At 34.4% G+C, this 27,891-nt stretch overlaps 1 protein-coding gene across 1 annotated transcript; it reads right to left on the reverse strand.

Moving 5' to 3' along the window:
* Positions 1-17,536: 17,536 nt before the first annotated feature.
* On the reverse strand, positions 17,537-21,907 carry LOC129981502 (uncharacterized). The gene is made up of 6 exons (XM_056092359.1): positions 21,898-21,907; positions 19,037-19,739; positions 18,652-18,941; positions 18,444-18,567; positions 18,121-18,284; positions 17,537-18,066 (listed from the first exon to the last, which is right to left on the reverse strand). Exons 1-6 carry the CDS (start codon positions 21,905-21,907, stop codon positions 17,537-17,539), a joined length of 1,821 nt encoding a protein of 606 aa, XP_055948334.1.
* Between the last annotated feature and the right edge of the window lie 5,984 nt (positions 21,908-27,891).

A 27,891-nucleotide genomic window follows, 5' to 3' on the forward strand; every position in this document is an offset into this window, starting at 1 on the left:
ACTGAGGACCCTCAAAACAGAACGACATCCCTTGCCCATCCAGCAATCAAACCTCGTAACACTTAGCGTCTGAAGGATCTAAGATTCTCATTCCGATCGTCCAAGAAATGTTTTAAGAGATGTGTCAATCTGGTCAGAAAGCACAATGATTTGTATACGAATGGATTCTGCGCATGTGCGTGAGTTTGACTCTTAAAATTTCGATAAAACATAGAAATATATCGGAATTAAATTTTATTTTTGAATAATATGATTTGGAATAAATCACAGTAATTGTGAGAATAATGGGGCGGAATAGATAAAGTAAATTTAATTAAAATATATATAAAAATGCTGGTTGGAATCGATATTCGAACTGAGGACCATCAAAACAGAACGACATACCTTGCCCATCCAGCCACCAATGCTCGTAATACGAAAGCGGCTGAAGGGTCTAAGATTCTCATTCCGATCGTCCAAGAAAAGTTTTAAGCAAGGTGTCAATCTGGCCAAAAAGCACAATGATTTGTATACGAATGGATTCTGCACATGCGCGTGAGTTTGACTCTTAAAATTTCGATAAAACATAGAAATATTTCGGAATTAAATTTTATTTTTGAATAATATGATTTGGAATAAATCATAGTAATTGTGAGAATAATAGAGCGGAATAGATAAAAAAAATTTAAAAAAAAAAAGAAAATATATAAAAATGTTGTTCGGAATCAATATTCGAACTGAGGACCTGCAAAACTGAACGCCATGCCTTGCCCATTCAGCCAACAAGCATCGCAACACGCGAGCGTCTGAAGGGACTAAGATTCTCATTCCTATCGTCCAAGAAACGTTTTAAGAGAGGTGTCAATCTGGTCAAAAAGCAGAATGATTTGTATAAGAATGGATTCTGCTCATGTGCGTGAGTTTGAGTCTTAAAATTTCGATAAAACATAGAAATATTTCGGAATTAAATTTTATTTTTGAATAATATGATTTGGAATAAATCACAGTAATTGTGAGAATAATAGAGCGGAATAAATAAAATAAATTTAAAAAAAATATATAAAAAAATGCTGTTTGGAATCGTTATTTGAACTGAGGACCTGCAAACAGAACGACATACCTTGCCCATCCAGCAACCAAACCTCGTAACACTTAGCGTCCGAAGGATCTAAGATTCTCATTCCGATCGTCCAAGAAAAGTTTTAAGCAAGGTGTCAATCTAGTCAGAAAGAACAATGATTTGTATACGAATGGATTCTGCGCAGGTGCGTGAACTTGACTCTTAAAATTTCGATAAAACATAGAAATATTTCGGAATTAAATTTTATTTTTGAATAATATGATTTGGAATAAATCATAGTAATTGTGAGAATAATAGAGCGGAATAGATAAAATAAATTTAAAAAAAAAGGAAATATAAAAAAATGTTGGTCGGAATCAATATTCGAACTGAGGACCTGCAAAATTAAACGACATGACTTGCCCGTCCAGCCACCAAGCTTCGTAACACGGAGCGTCTGAAGGGTCTAAGATTCTCATTCCGATCGTCCAAGAAAAGTTTTAAGCAAGGTGTCAGTCTGGTCAGAAAGCACAATGATTTGTATACGAATGGATTCTGCGTATGTGCGTTAACGTGACTCTTAAAATTTCGATAAAACATAGAAATATTTCGGAATTAAATTTTATTTTTGAATAATATGATTTGGAATAAATCACAGTAATTGTGAGAATAATGGAGCGGCATAGATAAAGTAAATTTAATAAAAATTTATAAAAAAATGCTGGTTGGAATCGATATTCGAACTGATCACCTGCAAAACAGAACGACATACCTTGCCCATCCAGCAACCAAACCTCGTAACACTTAGCGTCCGAAGGATCTAAGATTCTCATTCCGATCGTCCAAGAAAAGTTTTAAGCAAGGTGTCAATCTAGTCAGAAAGAACAATGATTTGTATACGAATGGATTCTGCGCAGGTGCGTGAACTTGACTCTTAAAATTTCGATAAAACATAGAAATATTTCGGAATTAAATTTTATTTTTGAATAATATGATTTGGAATAAATCATAGTAATTGTGAGAATAATAGAGCGGAATAGATAAAATAAATTTAAAAAAAAAGGAAATATAAAAAAATGTTGGTCGGAATCAATATTCGAACTGAGGACCTGCAAAATTAAACGACATGACTTGCCCGTCCAGCCACCATGCTTCGTAACACGGAGCGTCTGAAGGGTCTAAGATTCTCATTCCGATCGTCCAAGAAAAGTTTTAAGCAAGGTGTCAGTCTGGTCAGAAAGCAAAATGATTTGTATACGAATGGATTCTGCGTATGTGCGTTAACGTGACTCTTAAAATTTCGATAAAACATAGAAATATTTCGGAATTAAATTTTATTTTTGAATAATATGATTTGGAATAGATCACAGTAATTGTGAGAATAATGGAGCGGAATAGATAAAATAAATTTTAAAAAAATATATAAAAAAATGTTGGTCGGAATCGATATTCGAACTGAGGACCTGCAAAACCGAACGACATGCATTGCCCGTCCAGCAACCAAACCTCGTAACACGGAGCGTCTGAAGGGTCTAAGAGTCTCATTCCGATCGTCCAAGAAAAGTTTCAATGAAGGTGTCAATCTGGCCAAAAAGCACAATGATTTGTATACGAATGGATTCTGCTTATGTGCGTTAACGTTACTCTTAAAATTTCGATTAAATATAGAAATATCTTGGAATTAAATTTTATTTTTGAATAATATGATTTGGAATAAATCATAGTAATTGTGAGAATAGTAGAGCGGAATAGATAAAATAAATTTAAAAAAAAAGAAAATATATAAAAATGTTGGTCGGAATCAATATTCGAACTGAGGACCGGCAAAATTAAACGACATCACTTGCCCATCCAGCCACCAAGCTTCGTAACACGGAGCGTCTGAAGGGTCTAAGATTCTCATTCCGATCGTCCAAGAAAAGTTTTAAGCAAGGTGTCAATCTAGTCAGAAAGCACAATGATTTGTATACGAATGGATTCTGCGTATGTGCGTTAACGTGACTCTTAAAATTTCGATAAAACAAAGATATATTTCGGAATTAAATTTATTTTTGAATAATATGATTTAGAATAAATCACAGTAATTGTGAGAATAATGGAGCGGAATAGATAAAGTAAATTTAATAAAAATATATAAAAAAGTGCTGGTTGGAATCGATATTCGAACTGAGGACCCTCAAAACAGAACGACATCCCTTGCCCATCCAGCAATCAAACCTCGTAACACTTAGCGTCTGAAGGATCTAAGATTCTCATTCCGATCGTCCAAGAAATGTTTTAAGAGATGTGTCAATCTGGTCAGAAAGCACAATGATTTGTATACGAATGGATTCTGCGCATGTGCGTGAGTTTGACTCTTAAAATTTCGATAAAACATAGAAATATATCGGAATTAAATTTTATTTTTGAATAATATGATTTGGAATAAATCACAGTAATTGTGAGAATAATGGGGCGGAATAGATAAAGTAAATTTAATTAAAATATATATAAAAATGCTGGTTGGAATCGATATTCGAACTGAGGACCATCAAAACAGAACGACATACCTTGCCCATCCAGCCACCAATGCTCGTAATACGAAAGCGGCTGAAGGGTCTAAGATTCTCATTCCGATCGTCCAAGAAAAGTTTTAAGCAAGGTGTCAATCTGGCCAAAAAGCACAATGATTTGTATACGAATGGATTCTGCACATGCGCGTGAGTTTGACTCTTAAAATTTCGATAAAACATAGAAATATTTCGGAATTAAATTTTATTTTTGAATAATATGATTTGGAATAAATCATAGTAATTGTGAGAATAATAGAGCGGAATAGATAAAAAAAATTTAAAAAAAAAAAGAAAATATATAAAAATGTTGTTCGGAATCAATATTCGAACTGAGGACCTGCAAAACTGAACGCCATGCCTTGCCCATTCAGCCAACAAGCATCGCAACACGCGAGCGTCTGAAGGGACTAAGATTCTCATTCCTATCGTCCAAGAAACGTTTTAAGAGAGGTGTCAATCTGGTCAAAAAGCAGAATGATTTGTATAAGAATGGATTCTGCTCATGTGCGTGAGTTTGAGTCTTAAAATTTCGATAAAACATAGAAATATTTCGGAATTAAATTTTATTTTTGAATAATATGATTTGGAATAAATCACAGTAATTGTGAGAATAATAGAGCGGAATAAATAAAATAAATTTAAAAAAAATATATAAAAAAATGCTGTTTGGAATCGTTATTTGAACTGAGGACCTGCAAACAGAACGACATACCTTGCCCATCCAGCAACCAAACCTCGTAACACTTAGCGTCCGAAGGATCTAAGATTCTCATTCCGATCGTCCAAGAAAAGTTTTAAGCAAGGTGTCAATCTAGTCAGAAAGAACAATGATTTGTATACGAATGGATTCTGCGCAGGTGCGTGAACTTGACTCTTAAAATTTCGATAAAACATAGAAATATTTCGGAATTAAATTTTATTTTTGAATAATATGATTTGGAATAAATCATAGTAATTGTGAGAATAATAGAGCGGAATAGATAAAATAAATTTAAAAAAAAAGGAAATATAAAAAAATGTTGGTCGGAATCAATATTCGAACTGAGGACCTGCAAAATTAAACGACATGACTTGCCCGTCCAGCCACCAAGCTTCGTAACACGGAGCGTCTGAAGGGTCTAAGATTCTCATTCCGATCGTCCAAGAAACGTTTTAAGCAAGGTGTCAGTCTGGTCAGAAAGCACAATGATTTGTATACGAATGGATTCTGCGTATGTGCGTTAACGTGACTCTTAAAATTTCGATAAAACATAGAAATATTTCGGAAATAAATTTTATTTTTGAATAATATGATTTGGAATAGACCACAGTAATTGTGAGAATAATGGAGCGGAATAGATAAAATAAATTTTAAAAAAATATATAAAAAAATGTTGGTCGGAATCGATATTCGAACTGAGGACCTGCAAAACTGAACGACATGCATTGCCCGTCCAGCAACCAAACCTCGTAACACGGAGCGTCTGAAGGGTCTAAGAGTCTCATTCCGATCGTCCAAGAAAAGTTTCAATGAAGGTGTCAATCTGGCCAAAAAGCACAATGATTTGTATACGAATGGATTCTGCTTATGTGCGTTAACGTTACTCTTAAAATTTCGATAAAACATAGAAATATTTCGGAATTAAATTTTATTTTTGAATAATATGATTTGGAATAAATCACAGTAATTGTGAGAATAATGGAGCGGAATAGATAAAGTAAATTGAATAAAAATTTATAAAAAAAATGCTGGTTGGAATCGATATTCGAACTGAGGACCTGCAAAACAGAACGACATCCCTTGCCCATACAGCAACTAAAAATCGTAACACTTAGCGTCCGAAGGGTCTAAGATTCTCATTCCGATCGTCCAAGAAATGTTTTAAGCAAGGTGTCAATCTGGTCAGAAAGCCCAATGATTTGTATACGATTCGAATCTGCGTATGTGCGTGAGTTTGACTCTTAAAATTTCGATAAAACATACAAATATTTCGGAATTAAATTTTATTTTTGAATAATATGATTTGGAATAAATCACAGTAATTGTGAGAATAATGGAGCGGAATAGATAAAATAAATTTTAAAAAAAAGAAAATATAAAAAAATGTTGGTCGGAATCAATATTCGAACTGAGGACCTGCAAATTTAAACGACATGACTTGCCCGTCCAGCCACCAAGCTTCGTAACACGCAGCGTCTGAAGGGTCTAAGATTCTCATTCCGATCGTCCAAGAAAAGTTTTAAGCAAGGTGTCAGTCTGGTCAGAAAGCACAATGATTTGTATACGAATGGATTCTGCGCAGGTGCGTGAACTTGACTCTTAAAATTTCGATAAAACATAGAAATATTTCGGAATTAAATTTTATTTTTGAATAATATGATTTGGAATAAATCACAGTAATTGTGAGAATAATGGAGCGGCATAGATAAAGTAAATTTAATAAAAATTTATAAAAAAATGCTGGTTGGAATCGATATTTGAACTGATCACCTGCAAAACAGAACGACATACCTTGCCCATCCAGCAACCAAACCTCGTAACACTTAGCGTCCGAAGGATCTAAGATTCTCATTCCGATCGTCCAAGAAAAGTTTTAAGCAAGGTGTCAATCTAGTCAGAAAGAACAATGATTTGTATACGAATGGATTCTGCGCAGGTGCGTGAACTTGACTCTTAAAATTTCGATAAAACATAGAAATATTTCGGAATTAAATTTTATTTTTGAATAATATGATTTGGAATAAATCATAGTAATTGTGAGAATAATAGAGCGGAATAGATAAAATAAATTTAAAAAAAAAGGAAATATAAAAAAATGTTGGTCGGAATCAATATTCGAATTGAGGACCTGCAAAATTAAACGACATGACTTGCCCGTCCAGCCACCATGCTTCGTAACACGGAGCGTCTGAAGGGTCTAAGATTCTCATTCCGATCGTCCAAGAAAAGTTTTAAGCAAGGTGTCAGTCTGGTCAGAAAGCAAAATGATTTGTATACGAATGGATTCTGCGTATGTGCGTTAACGTGACTCTTAAAATTTCGATAAAACATAGAAATATTTCGGAATTAAATTTTATTTTTGAATAATATGATTTGGAATAGATCACAGTAATTGTGAGAATAATGGAGCGGAATAGATAAAATAAATTTTAAAAAAATATATAAAAAAATGTTGGTCGGAATCGATATTCGAACTGAGGACCTGCAAAACTGAACGACATGCATTGCCCGTCCAGCAACCAAACCTCGTAACACGGAGCGTCTGAAGGGTCTAAGAGTCTCATTCCGATCGTCCAAGAAAAGTTTCAATGAAGGTGTCAATCTGGCCAAAAAGCACAATGATTTGTATACGAATGGATTCTGCTTATGTGCGTTAACGTTACTCTTAAAATTTCGATTAAATATAGAAATATCTTGGAATTAAATTTTATTTTTGAATAATATGATTTGGAATAAATCATAGTAATTGTGAGAATAATAGAGCGGAATAGATAAAATAAATTTAAAAAAAAAGAAAATATATAAAAATGTTGGTCGGAATCAATATTCGAACTGAGGACCGGCAAAATTAAACGACATCACTTGCCCATCCAGCCACCAAGCTTCGTAACACGGAGCGTCTGAAGGGTCTAAGATTCTCATTCCGATCGTCCAAGAAAAGTTTTAAGCAAGGTGTCAATCTAGTCAGAAAGCACAATGATTTGTATACGAATGGATTCTGCGTATGTGCGTTAACGTGACTCTTAAAATTTCGATAAAACAAAGATATATTTCGGAATTAAATTTATTTTTGAATAATATGATTTAGAATAAATCACAGTAATTGTGAGAATAATGGAGCGGAATAGATAAAGTAAATTTAATAAAAATATATAAAAAAGTGCTGGTTGGAATCGATATTCGAACTGAGGACCCTCAAAACAGAACGACATCCCTTGCCCATCCAGCAATCAAACCTCGTAACACTTAGCGTCTGAAGGATCTAAGATTCTCATTCCGATCGTCCAAGAAATGTTTTAAGAGATGTGTCAATCTGGTCAGAAAGCACAATGATTTGTATACGAATGGATTCTGCGCATGTGCGTGAGTTTGACTCTTAAAATTTCGATAAAACATAGAAATATATCGGAATTAAATTTTATTTTTGAATAATATGATTTGGAATAAATCACAGTAATTGTGAGAATAATGGGGCGGAATAGATAAAGTAAATTTAATTAAAATATATATAAAAATGCTGGTTGGAATCGATATTCGAACTCAGGACCATCAAAACAGAACGACATACCTTGCCCATCCAGCCACCAATGCTCGTAATACGAAAGCGGCTGAAGGGTCTAAGATTCTCATTCCGATCGTCCAAGAAAAGTTTTAAGCAAGGTGTCAATCTGGCCAAAAAGCACAATGATTTGTATACGAATGGATTCTGCACATGCGCGTGAGTTTGACTCTTAAAATTTCGATAAAACATAGAAATATTTCGGAATTAAATTTTATTTTTGAATAATATGATTTGGAATAAATCATAGTAATTGTGAGAATAATAGAGCGGAATAGATAAAAAAAATTTAAAAAAAAAAAGAAAATATATAAAAATGTTGTTCGGAATCAATATTCGAACTGAGGACCTGCAAAACTGAACGCCATGCCTTGCCCATTCAGCCAACAAGCATCGCAACACGCGAGCGTCTGAAGGGACTAAGATTCTCATTCCTATCGTCCAAGAAACGTTTTAAGAGAGGTGTCAATCTGGTCAAAAAGCAGAATGATTTGTATAAGAATGGATTCTGCTCATGTGCGTGAGTTTGAGTCTTAAAATTTCGATAAAACATAGAAATATTTCGGAATTAAATTTTATTTTTGAATAATATGATTTGGAATAAATCACAGTAATTGTGAGAATAATAGAGCGGAATAAATAAAATAAATTTAAAAAAAATATATAAAAAAATGCTGTTTGGAATCGTTATTTGAACTGAGGACCTGCAAAACTGAACGATATGCATTGCCCATCCAGCCACCAAGACTCGTAACACGGAGCGTCTGAAGGGTCTAAGATTCTCATTCCGATCGTCCAAGAAAAGTTTTAAGCAAGGTGTCAATCTGGTCTGAAAGCACAATGATTTGTATACGAATGGATTCTGCACATGCGCGTGAGTTTGACTCTTAAAATTTCGATAAAACATAGAAATATTTCGGAATTAAATTTTATTTTTGAATAATATGATTTGGAATAAATCATAGTAATTGTGAGAATAATAGAGCGGAATAGATAAAAAAAAATTAAAAAAAAAAAGAAAATATATAAAAATGTTGTTCGGAATCAATATTCGAACTGAGGACCTGCAAAACTGAACGCCATGCCTTGCCCATTCAGCCAACAAGCATCGCAACACGCGAGCGTCTGAAGGGACTAAGATTCTCATTCCTATCGTCCAAGAAACGTTTTAAGAGAGGTGTCAATCTGGTCAAAAAGCAGAATGATTTGTATAAGAATGGATTCTGCTCATGTGCGTGAGTTTGAGTCTTAAAATTTCGATAAAACATAGAAATATTTCGGAATTAAATTTTATTTTTGAATAATATGATTTGGAATAAATCACAGTAATTGTGAGAATAATAGAGCGGAATAAATAAAATAAATTTAAAAAAAATATATAAAAAAATGCTGTTTGGAATCGATATTTGAACTGAGGACCTGCAAAACTGAACGATATGCATTGCCCATCCAGCCACCAAGACTCGTAACACGGAGCGTCTGAAGGGTCTAAGATTCTCATTCCGATCGTCCAAGAAAAGTTTAAAGCAAGGTGTCAATCTGGTCTGAAAGCACAATGATTTATATACGAATGGATTCTGCGCATGTGCGTGAGTTTGACTCTTAAAATTTCGATAAAATATAGAAATATTTTGGAATTAAATTTTATTTTTGAATTATATGATTTGGAATAAATCATAGTCATTGTGAGAATAATGGAGCTTAATAAATAAAGTAAATTAAAAAAAATATATAAAAAAATGTTGGTCGGATGCGATATTCGAACTGAAAACCTGCAAAACTGAATGACATGCATTGCCCATCCAGCAACCAAACCTGCATTTGCAGCATGGATTATAGTTTGGGTAATTAAGTCTAATGCTTGATCAATAGAATAATTTTTTACCATAATTTTAATTATTTTTGAAAGAACAGAGAATGTATTCCAGTCAGCTGCTGTGAATATATATCTAGATGGTTGATAATAATTATGATGGTTATGTGTATTGTCAGTTATAATCAGAGGAAAATGGTCACTGTTGTGGAGATACTTGTCTACAGTCAGATTAAGAAACGTTAAGATTGATGGAGAACAAATGGCAAGGTCGATTGCATGGAAGGATTTTGTAGGCTGGTGGAAATAGGTGAGTTCATCTGTATTTAGAAGGCATAGATTGTGATCCTGTAAAAGCTTTTCAATCTGTAAACCTCTTGCATTGGTGTCAGAATTTCCCCAAATGAGGCTATGGCCATTAAAATCTCCGATGATAAGAAACGGAGAAGGAAGTTGTTGAATTAAAGAATTTAAATCGGTTTGATGGACGTAGGAGGTAAATATAAATTACATATGGTTATCAGGGATTTTATATGTATTCGAACAGCAATAGCCTGTAAATTTGTGTTTAAATTCAACGGAGTAGACGGGTGGCCGCTTGCAACAAGCAGTGCAACTCCACCTGTAGCTCTATCATTTATATGATTTTTGCAAGATGCAGTGTAGTTTGAAACAGGGATATTATCACCCGGTTTCAGATGGGTCTCCTGTAAAGCGACACAAACTGGTGCATAGGTATTGATGAGATCTTTTAAGTCTGAAATTTTATTTTTTAGCCCACGACAATTCCAGGAAAGAGAGTCTGCCATTAAATGGGAGAAAAGGGAGAAAAAACTGCTTTATAATTTCTTAGCGGAAACCGATTCGTTCGAGTCACTAAAGGACATTTCTTCGTCAGACAAGTGAACACTGAAGAGAGGATCACTGTCCGAGTCTTTGTCTTTAATTTTTTTCTGTTCTTTTAAGAAGTCTTCCTGTGTTAAGGAATGTTTTGTTGAAGACTTCGTTTGGGCTCTACGCTCTGTTAAAATTCTAGTACGTTTATCGGCTTTTGTTTCTTTAGCTTGTTTAATTTGGTCAGATTTTTTGTTTGCTTTCTTAGTCTCAACTTTCTGCTTGGTGTTTGGTTTAGATTTCCCAGTTTCAATGGATGCAGAAGTATTTTTGAGTGGGGAATTCTTAACTATCGGTTTTAATTTAGATAATGGGGGGGGGCAAATTATTTTTGTAATGCTTTCGTCAGTCAGTGTACTTGAGGATGTTACAGATTTCACTGCATTGCTATAAGAAATTGGTCTTTGTTCAGGTGTTAACAGCTTTTTAGCTTCAAAGTATGGTATGTTTTTCTTTATTTTCAGTTCTTGGATTTTCTTTTCTAATTTCCATTGTGGACAATCTCGGGAGTCAGATTGATGTGGTTGTTTACAATTTACACATTGCGGGTCTGCAGTGCAATCATTAGCGTGATGGCCAGCCGTTGCACATCTAGAACAGGTCTGTGTCCCTCTACAAGCCGTCTTGGAATGACCGAAACGTTGGCAGTTATAGCACCTGATAGGATTAGGTATATAGGGGCGTACTTTGCAGTTTAAGTAGCCTGCTTTAATGCTGGATGGTAATTTTGTTGTATTAAAAGTTAAGATAATACTATTAGTGGCAACTAGAGCATTTCCTTTTTTCATAAAAATGCGTTTCACTGCAATTACACCTTGGCTGGCAAGGCCATCAAGAATTTCACTTTCAGGAGAATTCAAGAGTTCCTTTTCAGATATAACACCACAGCAGGAATTAAGTGTCCAGTGAAGTGTTACAGAAACGGAATGATTTAAAAACGATTTGGCTTGCAGAAAGGATTTGGTTTGAAGAGCAGAAGTTCTTTCAATCAATAAGTCGCCCGACCGAAGTTTCTTGACTGATTTTAGACTACCGCCAATACCTTTCAAAGCTTTTTCAACGGCAAAAGGAGATAATTCAGAAAGTTTTCCATCAGGAATGGAGAGAATAATAAAACGAGCAGTTTCAGATAACGGTTCAGTGTCAGAAGTAAAAAAAACCATAAGAGTCAGATAAAAGTTCGGGTCTCGACGGCACCGCCCACCACGGAGCCCAACCAGGGGAAGGCAGCCACCGGCTCTAGACATTCCCAGCCTCGGCGCTTACCATGGTGCTAGCCGGAACCTATACGCTGAGAGTCACCCACGGGGACAGTGACCACCCTTAACGCCAAGCCCAAGAAGTGAGCCCTTCGCTTAATCCCCTTGAGCAGCCTAGTAAAATGTCTGGGATACCAGCCGATTGATACATCAGGGACCGAAATGTACCACCCGTCTAAAGGGTCGAAACGCACGGCAAACACGTAAGGTTTTTGGCTGTCCATGAGAAGCAAGAAGCAAACAGAGCGGCGACAGCTTCTCATGGAGAGCTCCCTCGCTTACCGTCGAGGGATGGAAGAATGAAGAAAAAAGAAGGGGAAGGAGGGATTAAAAGAGAGAAAGGGAAAGAAGAGAAAAGGGAGAGGGGAGAGAAGAAAGAGTAAAGATCCCAGGGTACCTCGGGATTGGGACACCCGTACTCACCTAAAGAAGGTGAGCTCCTGAGGGGGTAATATTTTGGAATTGAATTTTTTTTTTTTTTTTGAATTATATGATTTGGAATAAGTCATAGAAATTGTGAGAATAATGGAGCGGAATAGATAAATTAAATAAAAAAAAAGAAAATATAAAAAAAATGTTGGTCGGAATCGATATTCGAACTGAGGACCTGCAAAACGGAACGACATGCCTTGCCCATCCAGCCACCAAGACTCATAACACAAGAGCGTCTGAGGGGTCAAAGATTCTCATTCCGATCGTCCAAGAAAAGTTTTAAGTAAGGTGTCAATCTGGTCAAAAAGCACAATGATTTGTATAAGAATGGATTCTTCGCATGTGCGTGAACTTGACTCTTAAAATTTCGATAAAATATAGAAATATTTTGGAATTAAATTTTATTTTAGAATTATATGATTTGGAATAAATCGTGTTAATTGTGAGAATAAGGGAGAGCAATAGATAAAAGAAATAAAAAAAAAATATATAAAAAAAATGTTGGTCGGAATCGATATTCGAACTGAGGACCTGCAAAACGGAACGACATGCCTTGCCCATCCAGCCACCAAGACTCATAACACAAGAGCGTCTGAGGGGTCAAAGATTCTCATTCCGATCGTCCAAGAAAAGTTTTAAGTAAGGTGTCAATCTGGTCAAAAAGCACAATGATTTGTATAAGAATGAATAGTGCGCATGTGCGTGAAACTTGACTCCTAAAATTTCGATAAAATATAGAAATATTTTGGAATGAAATTTTATTTTTGAATTATATGATTTGGAATAAATCGTGTTAATTGTGAGAATAAGGGAGCGCAATAGATAAAATATATTTAAAAAAAAATGAAAATATAAAAAATGGTGGTCGGAATCGATATTCGAACTGAAGAGCTGCAAAACTGAGCGACATGCCTTGCCCATCCAACCACCAAGAATCGTATCACGAGAGCGTCTGAAGGGTCAAAGATTCACATTCCGATTGTCCAAGAAATGTTTTAAGCAAAGTGTCAATCTGCTCAAAAAGCACTATGATTTGTATACGAATGGATTCTGTGCATGTGCGTGAACTTGACTCTTAAAATTTCGATAAAATATAGTAATATTTTGGAATTGAATTTTTTTTTTTTTTTTGAATTATATGATTTGGAAAAAATTATAGAAATTGTGAGAATAATGGATCGGAATAAATAAAAAAAAAAAAAAAAAAAAAAAAAAAAAAAAAAAATATATATAAAAAAAAAATTCATCGGAATCGATATTCGAACTGAGGACCTGCAAAACGGAACGACATGCCTTGCCCATCCAACCACCAGGACTCATAACACGAGAGCGGCTGAAGGGTCTAAGAGTCTCATTCCGATCGTTCAAGGAAAGTTTTAAGCAAAGTGTCAATCTTGCCAAAAAGCACAATGATTTCAATAAGAATGGATTCTGCGCATGTGCGTGGACTTGACTCTTAAAATTTCGATAAAATATAGAAATATTTTGGAATTAAATTTTATTTTTGAATTATATGATTTGGAATAAATCGTGTTAATTGTGAGAATAAGGGAGAGCAATAGATAAAAGAAATAAAAAAAAAGAAAATATAAAAAAAATGTTGGTCGGAATCGATATTCGAACTGAGGACCTGCAAAACGGAACGACATGACTTCCCATCCAACCACCAAGCCTCTTACCACGAGAGCGTCTGAGGGGTCAAAGATTCTCATTCCGATCGTCCAAGAAAAGTTTTAAGTAAGGTGTCAATCTGGTCAAAAAGCACAATGATTTGTATACGAATGGATTCTGCGCATGTGCGTGAAGTTGACTCTTAAAATTTCGAAAAAATATAGAAATATTTTGGAACTGAATTTTATTTTTGAATTATATGATTTGGAATAAATCATAGTAATTGTGGGAATACTAGAGCAGAATAGATAAAATAAATTTAAAAAAAAGAAAATATAAAAAAATGTTGGTCGGAATCGATATTCGAACTAAGGACCTGCAAAACTGAACGACATGCCTTTCCCATCCAGCCACCAAGACTCATAACACGTGAGCGTATGAAGGGTCTATGATTCTCATTCCGATCGTCCAAGAAACGTTTTAAGCAAGGTGTCAATCTGGTCTAAAAGCACAATGATTTGTATAAGAATGAATAGTGCGCATGTGCGTGAAACTTGACTCATAAAATTTCGATAAAATATAGAAATATTTTGGAATGAAATTTTATTTTTGAATTATATGATTTGGAATAAATCGTGTTAATTGTGAGAATAAGGGAGCGCAATAGATAAAATATATTTAAAAAAAAAGAAAATATAAAAAATGGTGGTCGGAATCGATATTCGAACTGAAGAGCTGCAAAACTGAGCGACATGCCTTGCCCATCCAACCACCAAGAATCGTATCACGAGAGCGTCTGAAGGGTCAAAGATTCTCATTCCGATCGTCCAAGAAAAGTTTTAAGTAAGGTGTCAATCTGGTCAAAAAGCACAATGATTTGTATACGAATGGAATCTGCGCATGTGCGTGAACTTGACTCTTAAAATTTCGATAAAATATAGTAATACTAGCAGACCTGGCCAGTCGTTGCTGTGGCTAAGGTTTCTGTTATATTACATAGTAGTAAACTATTCAAGGGAAACGGTAGGAGAACACCAGTCATGGGGACCACCATGCTTTTTTACACAGATGTCATTTGTAAAAAAACATGGGGACCTCCATGATTGATTTTCTACTACCATTGATATTGAGCAAAAATCAATACAAAAAAAAATTTAAATTTCTTAATTTTTTGTATTCAAGTTTGTAACAAATGAGTACATTACAAAGTTGTTAGTAAAAAACAGGTAACACTTAAACTTATAAATGAGGTAGGTAGGGCAGATAGTTTTAAATCTTTGACAATAATGTTTATTATTTTGAATTATAAATACTTTTAATTTCAATTTAATTTAGCACTAATCGGTGCACAATATTTTTGGTTAACCTGTCTTTAGCTAACACAAATAGATTTGACGGTTTCCCTACACGTGAACATGCAACATATAGTTGCCCATGAGAAAAACATGGATTTTCCAAATCTAAACCACAAATGGACATTGTTTGGCCTTGAGACTTATTTATAGACATGGCAAAAGCTAAACGAATTGGAAACTGTAACCTTTTGAAGGGTATCGTAGATTCTGATGGTATCATCGGAATACGTGGCATCAGGACCACTTCTCCTTTAAACTTTCCAGTTAAAATGGTAGCTTCAAGTACATTTCCGGTGATCTTTTTGATGACCAAACGCGTACCGTTGCATAATCGAGGTGGATTGAATCGAGGTGGCATAATCGAGGTGGATAATCGAGGTGGACGCAGGAGAATAATAGGTGAACCAATCTTTAATCGAAGGTTATGTTGTGGCATTCCAGGTATATCTAGTGAATTTAAAAATTCAATTGGAAAATTTACACTATCATTTTCATCAACAACAGTATCGATTGATTTAAAAGACATCAGATCGCCTGGTAACAACTGTTGTATTTGGAAGTTAATTTCGTCAACATCAACATTTTTGGCTGCCAAAATAGCCCGATCACTGAGCCAGTTATGATTCAAGTAATTATTCTGTATATACGGAAAAATAGTCTGAATCAATTCACTTTTTCCCTGAAGAACAGTGCAGAAATTGTCTTTCAGTTTAATGCATTGCGTATTTGGCTGCAGTTCTATTTTACCGTTCCCAATATCTAGTAATTGTTCAGAAAATATTTGTGCTGATGGATCATTTTGCAATTGTACGCGCATGTTTATGGCCAATCGAGGTGTTTCAACACTTCGCCATAAGAATGATTGTTTTAAACATGCATTAACCTCATCCGCGAAAGTAGAGCGAGGTATAACCGGTAAGGTCTGACGGAAATCACCAGACAAAAGTAAGATAGCACCACCGAAAAGTTTATCATTGCCGTTTAAATCTTGCATAGTTCTATGCAATGCTTCGAGTGAATATTTGTGAGCCATTGTGCACTCATCCCAAATTATGATTGAACTCTTACGCAACACTGCAGCTTTTCCACTATTCTTTTTTATGTTACATATTGCGTTTGGTTTATTATGAATGTCCAAAGGCAGCTTGAATGTTGAATGTGCCGTTCGCCCACCATCTAGCAAAGTAGCCGCAATGCCTGACGATGCAACTGCCAATGCGATTTTCCTTTGTGACCGTATTTTGGCAAGAATCAATGATATTAAAAATGTCTTACCGGTTCCACCTGGTGTGTCCAAGAAAAAAACCCGCCTTGCTCAGCAGCAACAGTCAGCATAATCCGATCATAAATAATTTTTTGTTCTGCTGTCAATAATGGCTCACTGTTCCCGATAACTGTTGCTTAAATACCATGCTCATATTGTTTTTCTCGTTGTAAATCGGTGTTGACTAAGTCGGTGGCTGGGAGATCAGGTGATGGCATACCATAATGATTAAGTGGTAAATTTGAAATTAAAACACATAAATCCTCGATCAGCACTAACGCTTCATTATACATCTGTGGCGTATAATCAATGTTTTGGCATTGATCTGTTTGTCTAATTTGGTGCAATATGTCTTCTGTCATACAATTTTTATATTTTTCCCACAAAGTTTGTGCTTGCGATGGATAACATGTCGTCAAAATAATTGCAAACAGCTGACGAATGTTATTGGGCATTGATGTTAACGCAGCATCAGCAAGCGTTAAGTCCCAATGGTTATCGTCTTCTAGCAAATGCAGTTCACGGCATGCATCTTGGTACGTATTGAATACTCGGCCATTAAATGTTCGCAAAAATTCAAAAGACGTTGGTCCGGGAACATTCACCAATAACAAACGTAAATAGAAGCACTCACGTTGCTTCGGATGTACCGTGTAAAGCCGCCCCAATGTCTTAGCTTTGAATATGCCTGTAATGGAAGGATGTGGTTTTCCTTGTTTTCGTGGCTCCCATTTTTTACCGGATTTGTTCCATGTGAAATAACGTGGAACATCACTATATATCAATGTCTTTGCGAATTGGCCAAAAATATCAGATTTTTTACACAATGTAAAAAATTCAGTTAGTGTCGTTTTTGGAGCCTCAAGCGCTCTTTGGAAAACATTTTCTTCAGTGAAGTATACTCGTTGACCGTTTTCAAGAGGTATTGCTAGATGCTGGACAGAAGGGTCTCTTTCGTGTATGGGAAAGCTAAGAATATGCCAAATAGCTTCGTTGCTGTTAATGTATCTACCCATTTGGTATCGTGTTATTTCGTCATTTTTATTTATATTTTGTACTTAAAATATGGCCAAATCACTGCATTTATTTACATATTTACAAATGTATTTAATTGATTTTACAGAACTGCAAAGCTCGACATTGATATGAGCCTCATAAGTTTTTGAAAGTAATGGTGAGTATGGTACCACCCACTGATTGTCAAATTCTACTTGATTTGTAAAATTCGGCAGTCGCATTATGAATGTGTGGCCCCCATTATCAGTATTTCTGCGGCGATACATTGGATAACCATCAATATCCGTGATAGTGTCATTCGTATACGGCTTTGGGAAATTTTTCTTGCATTTTCCATTTTCCATGCATGGTGACGTCATGTTGAAAGCACCGCACGGCCCGTGGATCATGTGTTTGGTAACAATATCGAACAATTTTTGATCAATTGATGGGTCTGGAATTTCGGCTGAAATTATTTGATCAATTTCTTCAGAACGGATTTTATCTTGAAGCCAAATTAAAATGTGGGCATGAGGCAAACCTCGCTTTTGCCACTCAATCGAATACAGCCAACAACGTGTAATACCAAAAACTGAATATTTAACAATAAAATCAATTAAAGATTTCAATTTTTGTTTGAACACACGTGCAGTTATATCATGACGATGAATTGTTTGTTGTCCTGGTAATAGTAAAGTTTGTATCTCTTTCCAATTCGGATTACATGTGAATGTAATGAACAAATCTGGTCGGCCGTAAGTCATTGCATCTTGTATGTATTCCTGCATGTTCCGTGGACTGCCGATGTAGCTTGAAGGTAAAATGAAAGCATTACCGATGTCATTGGGGTTTAAATTTCCATCGATATTTCCAACAACAGCATCTCGTAAGTGAATGTATTCTTCCGATCGTAATTAAGCCTGGTTGTATCGAATGAACCGCAATCGTTCGCTTTCAACCTTAGCATACATATCAACAATGTATTGATGGAATAGCTGACGATATCGAAGGATATAGTTGTTCTGATTTAGTCTAACCATCAATCTGTGTGCGTAGTAGTTCATTGAACTAACTTTTTTATCTCCTTCAGCACCTAAAAAAATAAAAAATAAAATGGAGTAAAAAATTAAAATTCGTACATACAGTAAGAAAATAAATAGTTAATTGTCAAATTTACCGGTATTTGGATTACACTGTTTGATGTTAAGGTGATATTCATCCTGTCCTTGCCAAAATATTAATGGATATTGCAGTGCGTCATATGAGCGGCGTAGATCCGAAATCGTACTGACAGTGTTGTCTCGCCGTGTAATTTTTATAGCTCTTTTGTCAACTGGATCGCCAACCATAATAACGGCAACCTCATCAACAGTTGGAGCGTTGAATCTGCCAGCATGTTCACCTAATGGTACTTTGTCTGCTTTTATGACGATTTGATAGTTGTCATTTTGCAATCGTGGCGAAACTCTTTTAAACAATCGAATTAGTTGATTCTGATCGTCTAAAAATTTTCCAGCAATATCACAATCCCTCTTTCCTCTGGTTGGTCAATGAAATTATACTGGCACCGAGTTGTCACGCGCTCTTCACAGTTGCCCATAAAATAAATTTGAAGAAATTTTGGATCATCATCAGGCATTGGCAACAATGATCCGATTTTATGGTACACCTGGCCTTGTACTTTGAATGTAGTTTCAAAATTACGCCCATTGGATGTGAGATCGCAAATTTTAGTTGCCCCAAATGACGTCATTTGGAAGCAAGAATTAAATTTGCGTATCTTACGCAAAAATAATTTTGAATCGTCTGACTCGCCAGCAAGAACTGATAATAAAGGTTCCGGTGGAGTGGGTAGAGGTGACAGCACAACTTTTCCTGAGGCGCAGCACATGCCGGGTGTTTCATTCCGAAATTTCAATGCCTGACAATATTGATATACTTTATCCATTGCTCCGATACCAATTTTTGGATGCGCAGAGTAGTTAATATCTGGTGCATATTCGAAAGCAAGACGAACAAATGATGCACGTATTAATGAGCGGCTGGTCTGCTGCCTCTGTCGCTCTTGTACTCGTAATAGTCTGTCGCAGACGTTCTTCATGCTGTTCTTGAGATTCTTGTGCACGACCCTCTGCTGTCCTGATTCTTTGAGCTGCATTTCTTGTTGTGATTTGTTCTGCCGACTTATGAGCTCTTTCAACACGTTTGCGTCGTGCCTCTCTGCTCCGCTCGTTGTTGAGGTTAGATTTTTTCGGTGGCATTTGACTGAAAATAATAATTTAAATGTTCAAATATTTAAAAAAAACTGAAAAACGTGCTATTATAACACATTGAAATGAGGAGTGCAAAATAATTTTTAATAGAGGTTGAATAAAAATAATGAAAAAAAATATTCGTACAATTATTGAAAAAGTGTGAGAAGCTTTGTACTACTTTTTCATAGAATCGCTTGGAGCTAACAGATAATTGTGACTGTCAAATAATGAACAAATAATTTGTTCCTTCTTAATACCTTCCTTCTTAGTATAAACCCTTTATGATGTATAATAAATCCTCTAACTTCAGTGATACAGATTCTGGCTTCCTCAGCTTAAAGGAAAGATTTAAAAAAAAAAAAGTTCTATATTCCATACATGAAGTTGCCATGAGATTTATTCCGTCATTGATACATTTGTCTGTTGCAATAATTCAAAATTCATTTACAAAATGAAATCAGTTTCAGAAACATTTATTAAATAATGATAAGCATTGTAGCTGAAGTGAATGATAGCTGAGTTGATGATAGCTGACATAACTTGATACGTACATGCAGTTTATTAGTAAAGAAATGAAAAACTGAAACGATTATTGTAACCATTATTTATTATCATATCTTCAATAATTTATATAAAAAAAGATTAAATTTCATTTAGCATACAAATGAGTTAATATTGTTTTATTATCCTATTAGAGGAACTTATTCACTTACCTTTTTTACGATATCCTTAACAGAAGAAATAAAATCCTTTAATTGAAAATTCAGTGACGGTAACAAATGTTATTGCCGTACAGCATTTTTCTTAGTAAACAATCAGATAAAGAATCGGAATTCATTCAAAACGAAAAGTAATAATTATCCGTGTGCACCTCCAAGTATTTTTCCAAACTTCTTTATAATTAAAAAAAGCAGAATTTTAGAATGTTATATTAATCAGTGATCCGTTAAAACGTTTGAATTAATCATTTTCAAATAAAATATCTTATTTCTGAGAATTGCCTCCGTGCACAGTAAAACAAAATTCAAACATAAGCTCGTGATACTTTATCCGGTTGGGAAAAAAAAACTGAAGTGGTACTCATTTGGCGATGGAAAAAATGAAAAGTTTTTTTTTAGCGGGAAAGTTAGTTTTTAATTAAAAATTAAAATTCTAATTAAAAATTAAAAAAGGGCTATCCTATCTTTTAAGTTAGATCAAACTGCACACGGTGTGCAAATTTGATTAAAATCGGTTTAGTAGTTTAGGAGTCCATCGCGGACAAACAACGTGACACGTAATTTATATTTATTAAGATATAACGCTTTCTGAGCAAGAAAAAGAATTTTTTTATAATTAATTTCTAGTTAATTTTTGGAAGTAATTAAAATATAAAATAAAGAAAAGAATTGCTAGTGTTGTTTTTCAAACTACAATCAATGTTTACAATCTTTACAAAGATTAGATTAGAAGGGGAAAAAAGCATAACTTAATGTGTAACAATAGTTACATTAATGGCACATCAAAATATTATCCTTTGGTTTTCTGTTGATTATTAGAATTCAATATCAAAAGAAAAATGCGACAGCGACGAAAGATAAAAGTTCATGTCTTATCAATATACCGATTTCGAAATGTAGATCAGAAGTTGTTAACCCAATTACTAGATCCGCATCTTGTTTCTTAGCAGTACTTAATAATACAATGCGGTTAAATGCATGCCACCAAAGCAAATCTCATAGATAAAGTCACATGATTTGTTGCTGAGTAAACAAAATGTGCTAAAATAGTCAAAACTGATAAGATTTCTTACAATCAATGAGTAACGAAAGAAAAGAATCAATAACATATTTTGTTTTATCATTTTGATAATGATGTATTTTTTATCACCATTTGGTTAATTAAACCAAGATTGTGATTGCTTCAAACAATGAATAAGAAGTAAAAGTATATTGAAGAAAAAACTTCCTAAAGACAGTTCATCCTCCGATAACATAGTTTAAATCCTAAAATTCTGCAAAAAATATTCATTTCTTTGAAATGTATCTAAAGTGAAATGATTAGGCATTTTTTAGGATTAAAAAATTTTTGAAAATAAGCATTTTAAGAAATCTACTATTCCCGCCTTTAAAAGAAAATTAAAAGAAGTCCCCCAACTTTCAGAAAAATGAACCAAACTCCTCACTCACTTTTTAGCATTTCTCTATATAACAATGTCTGATCAGAACAAATTGTACTTATATTCTCTTTTGCAACGATTTAAACCGATGCTTGGGATGAAATCATTGGTATTAACTTAATTTTTCTTCATTAAGTTGAATGTTCTCTTTTTGGCTCTGCACATAAATTTAGTTTATTGACATAATTATTTTCAAATATGGGAGAGTTATTTTGGAGAGCTTTATTATCAGAGGCGGCAAATATTTGGATATTGAAGCCAAAACTGTGTTACTAGAAAAAAAAAGAAAATTGAAATCATATATATATATATATATATATATATATATAAGCATTATGGTTTGAAGCAAAATACAGTTTCGAAAACAGTGAAGACACTTTGAAATTCTTAAATGTAGCTTTTATCCATCCCGGGAAGGCATAATTTATTTACAAGAGGCGCAGACAAGGCACTTCCGCTTACAGCAACAGATTAGACAAGAAGTGGCGTAAAAAGAGAGAGAAGCAAATTATCCCTGTCTTATATACTGTGATGTTTTAATAGGGATTTCCATGGCATGTCAATCAAAAAGCAAGGGAAACACAGGGATCTTTTAGAAGAATTTATCATGTCAGCGGTATTTTGTCCCTTCACTCGGAGTGTGGGAACATTTAGGCTTTAGCTAATTAATTTTTTTTTTTTTTTTTTTTTTTTTTGCTTTTATAAAGAACATTTTATACATAAAGGATGTCCAACTTGAAAATTTCGAACCGTAAATTTGTGTTCTGAAAGTGTCTGTAAAGATTTCAATAATAATTGTCTCGTTAAATAAATTTTTATTTGACTCTTTTCTAGCAGAGGACATGAAAAATGAATGTGGCTAACTTTGTTTACCCTCTTACCAGCTTCAATAATAATTAAATAAACATATAAGCCAGCGGGAGAGGTCTCCTCCAAACTTTCTTGCGTGCTCTCTAATAAATGTGCCACTCCCAACCCCTCGATAGATATTATAGAGCTTGGGTAAGGCAGAGAGAGACTTGCATGACACTGGTGTACAATAGTTATGAAATATTAATCTTTGGCGTGAATTTAGTGTTTTTCAATCTATCATATGATTCCTGGTAAATGTTTTGGCCATTCATTTCTAGCATGCCGCCAATAGTATCCGAAAATCAAATTTAATTTTCCGACACATTTTTCCAATCCGATTGAAACCATACCATTGTACCATAAAATCACATATCAAATTTGACATTTTTAAATCACTTCTTTTTTGAGTTACAACATTTACTTGCGTCTGAAAGAATAGACCACAGACAGTCAACATCTTGTTGAATTTAGCTGAAAGGGTGACGTATGTCTACGTTATAAATATTGTAACATTCCCCGTTTCCCAGTACTGGTAAGACATTTACAGCCAGCTGTGTCGTCGCTGTTACTTACTAAACGCCTCGAGATAGCCAGATGGTGGATCTTTCACCTGGGTGGTCTCGCATCTGTTCATTAGCGACTACAATGGAAGACCACATGTGGAATTCCTCGTTCAAGAGGTATTGATAGTACCTTCAAAGAGAAAGGGGTGTCCAAACATCTGGATGCTAGATGCTTCTCTTTGTGAAAGGACCTTCCCACGACCCACTGGTGCCGCTGAGAGAGCATATTGCTGAACCCCAATTGGCCGAGAGAGAGCTCAAATGACCAATGTAAATTAAGAGGTGGATATTGTCGCCGAAATAAAATACGGAGATTTAGTTTAGGAGGAGACAAGAAACGAATTGCAGGAGGCGGTTGGACTACGCCCACGAGCTCGGAGTCTGAGAAACTTCCCTTGGAGTGGTCGTGTTGACGTGATGGAGAACTGAGTTTCAAGAAAAACCTTTGACTTTGACTGTTGTATCTCCTACTACAGGTGTAAATAACTATTTATTTAACCAAGATTAGAACAAGTTGTTCTTTGTATATATAGGGCTGTAAAATAAAGAATTGTCTGGAAATTCGTGAAATTATTTGAATCAGTCTAGATCAGGACATTACAATATTAAATCTGTGTACCGAATTTTATCCATCTAGCTTTCTTCATCTTTTAGTTATTGTATTAGCATATATTCAAATAGCCGGATATATAGACTTCCTATGAATGGATTATGTTCAAAATTTGATAGAAATCTATAAATTTGTTCTAAAGAGAATATACCAAATTTCATTCATCTACTTAAAGGCTTTTTTTTTTCAGTTATCTTTATCACAAACAAACAAATGGATAGATAGACGGATGGGCAGACAGGCAAGCATTTTCCAAAAATATTTTTTCGATCTCAGGAATGTCTAAAAGTGGAGATCCATCAAAATCTCGATTTTGAATTCTTTGGCGATTACAGTATTTTCTCTATACTTCATATACGAGAAAGTAAAACGACAGATATAATTATAGAAAGTAAACGACAGATACAATTATTATTTCAGGTATGTTTGGAATAATTAAAGTTATCATATGGCCTAGTAAAAAATATCGATATTTTAATGAATTTTATGGTATCATGTCGCTTTAAGGCAATGTAGTCAATTAGGCTCACAGTATCCTTTCTGTAGGTGCTTTCTTCTTGTTACAGTGGCCTTACTTTTGCTTTTTATAGTAATAAATATATAGTTAAATCAAAATTTCGTAAGTCTTAATGATTTCAGCGATTGTAATTCACGTTTAAAGACTAAATAGTCAGACATCTAAGTATTTGGCATCATTAATCTTATAAATTTTTGCCACTCAATTCTTGCTATTATAAAGAAAATTACTATACAGATTTTTTTTTTTAATTCTTTGTAAAAAAAAAACTCAAGAGCGCCTATTATTTAAATCTCATTTTTCAGTAGACAGTTTCTGTTAATTTTTATTAAAATTGTAGAAAAAAATCGACTCATTTATTTAACCTGTAAAAAATCCACAAGGTTTATAATTTGAAATGAAAAATGTCTTGCTTCATTGATTTAAACAAGAAACAAACATATACAAGTGATATGATATCGTGTCGCCATCTATTGATGAAAAAGAAAATAGATGAAATTACGATTTTTATACACATAATTGATTAATGAAAATTATTTCCGAAGTAAAATTTTTCATTCTCATCATTGAAAAGTGCTTATGAAATTCATAATATCAAACTGCGTTAATGTATAAGTTATTTATAGATACTTTATTAGCTATATCATAGTTCTTATAATAGCTTAATAGATTTTGCCTAACAATTAACAACAATTGCCTTAATTGCCAAGTTTTGGAGCAATAAATATGAAAAGCAATTTACAATTTTTCAAAAATAAGTTATTGATGTAACTGTTATTTGTTTTATAAATAATTTAAAATAATAGTATCACTTTAAAAAAAGATAATGTACTCTATGTAACAGGTTTCATTTATTAATACATTGTGATGCGTTGCCCTTTTCTATTTTTTGTATTAAATTACTAATGCAATCATTGCCAGATTTTATAATTTTTTTCGTTTAATATCAATGAAATTCATCGGTAAATCTATATTCATAAATGTAAAGTTTCCCTCTGAGGGGCATCTCGGAAATGGGGATGAGATGCTACCGGTATGGTGGTTGGTTTGGCTTACAATGACGCGTTAGACATATACATTAAAGTATTGAATTTTAAGTGTTTAAATCTGCAAATGAGGGAAAGTATTAAGGAATTTTAAATGCAAAAATCTATATACATATAACGCTAACGCACATTGCACAGAAAACGCTGTTATTACTTATTGCCGGATGGTAACAGTCGAATGTAAACAAATCCTCGTACGAATTCCAAACTACTTTATTGGATGCTTTCATAGCTGTAAAGCTCTACCTAACGCTACAAATATATCAATTGTTTTTTTTTAAAAAAACAAGTGATGAAAGTAAATTATTTGCCACATGCGATTGTTTTCATATGTCAAAACCAGGTCTAGGGGTAAAATTTATATAATGAGATAACTTTCACATACCACTCGAAGAAAAATAATAATAATAAAAACACATCCTACATTTGCATCCCATTCCAACCTCTGAATGTGCTGCAAAATCTACTTCCATCTAAAAGAATTGGTATGTTCACACCGTGATTCTGCATGTTTAGCTTTTCCTGTCGAAATCTAATAAATTTTTATCTCATCTGAGTCTTTAACTCCCAGATATTAAAGTGCATGTATACTGCGTAAGAAAATCAGAATTATAGTCGTTTTTAGTAAATTTTATATGCTTATCCTGACAACCAGATTCTCATGCAGATTTTGTTTAAAAACGTTCTTTTTTTCATTTAAAAATAAAAATTTCCACAGTAATTTAAAAATTTAATTTTAAAAAAAATAATAATTTTAAGGATTTACTATTTCTGTTGGGGTTCTTTTTAAGATTTGATGGTCGATGTAGAAATAAACAGTCCTTAAGTAGAAAACAGTGACAACATTTATTGCACACGAAGACTATAAATTACACACAAAAAGACGAATACACAGAGACGACAAATATATACAGTCGAGACGAACACAGGATGACACACAGCAGCACGCTACAGCAAACAGTAGCCCACAAGTCGTAATCGGTAGTAATAACAGCCACAGCACACAACGCGGCCAGTCAGAATTCAGCAGGAGAGGGAATCTTCGTAGCTTCGCTCTATGGTCTCTCCAAACGGCTGCAATTCTCCACTGTCCCCTCGCTTTAACTGTATCCAACTGCAGTTTCACTACTGCACGACTGGCTACTCCACACACGACACGATGCTGTTTCTACAATAAACAGCAGGACTCGGCACACAGCTCAATTCAGCAATAGCTTGGGCTCCACAACACGCTGCGACTTCGCCGGCCTAATCCAACCTTTCTGCCGTTGCTTCGCTATTTCACTATGACTCCTACTTCGGACACGATTCATTGAGCTTGAGACTGCCGACCTATTATAGTTACTGGGAGACGGTCCGAGAAGATTATGGGCGTATCTCAGTTCCTATTGGATGAATCGTTAAAATTCTCGAAGTTTCCAACAATATTTAGTTTGTCTCTAAAGTCGCGAAGTTTGTTGCCAAGCTCTGAGATCACTGACGGGGCACCCGATCGGCACCTACAGGGTTGATCGTTAAACGGTCTTTCCAGTGATTCAACTAATCGTGCTGGGAAGCAACTTTACAGGTTTGTAACATTATGTACGTTTAGCTTCAGGTAAAATATGTAGTAGATCATCTGCTAAAATTTTAGGTGATTAATTATGCACCAATAAAAGTGTAACCTCAGACTTTTCTGTAATTGATTTTTTTCAGAAAACACTTATTTTGTAAAAGTTGCGTAATTTCTTTCTTTTTACAATGCCTAGAGGATTACCCTTAAATTATTTTCAAAACGGTCGGATTTTTGCATATAAAGGTGATGATCAATGTATTTGAGAGATTGCTCACTTAAGTCTCCCAGTACAATTTTAAACTTCAACCTGAATCCAGATAGAAATGGAAATAAATATAAAGACAGGTAGGCCTAAAAAGTTAAAGCCTTGAGATGAAAGAAAACTTGCTCACCAGCTTAAAAAAAGCAATGGAAGTGTTGCAAAAGTTCAAAATCAAGTAGGACTCATTCATGTGTCAAGAAGAACAGTTTACAACTACATAAAAAAGATGTAAAAAAATCATTTTCAAAAGGCAGTGGCGCCATCATCAAAATGAAATCAAATACGTACTGATAACCGTTTATTTTGGGCTTAGGATTGCATATTATGGACCACAGAATGGACTTTTGTGGTGTTTTCTGAAGAGAAGAAATACAACTTAGATGATTCAGACAGTTGTCAATTCCAGTGGTATTCTCTGAATTAAAAAAAAAAAGAATTCTATTCTACTCTGTAAAGGTGAGGGGAAGAAGTTTAATGGTCTGATTAGCAGTTGCATATGGAGGAAGTGAGAGTCTGATCTTTCTCAATGGTAGACAGAAGCAGACTATATTCAAGTGCTAAATTCTAAGCCTTTTTCTTATGGTTTCGAATTAGAAGGA

The sequence above is a fragment of the Argiope bruennichi genome, chromosome 8 (assembly GCF_947563725.1).
Source record: "Argiope bruennichi chromosome 8, qqArgBrue1.1, whole genome shotgun sequence".
NCBI classification, from domain to species: Eukaryota; Metazoa; Arthropoda; class Arachnida; order Araneae; family Araneidae; genus Argiope; species Argiope bruennichi.

Bases quoted from the DNA above. Each gene is read 5' to 3' on its own strand.
- LOC129981502 (XM_056092359.1), bottom strand. The intron at 18,942-19,036 runs GTATAATTTCAT...ATTGTTTAAAAG, and splicing joins CGCGTGACAACTCGGTGCCA to AGTTTCGCCACGATTGCAAA. The intron at 18,285-18,443 runs GTATGCTAAGGT...TTTACCTTCAAG, and splicing joins CATCAATACATTGTTGATAT to CTACATCGGCAGTCCACGGA.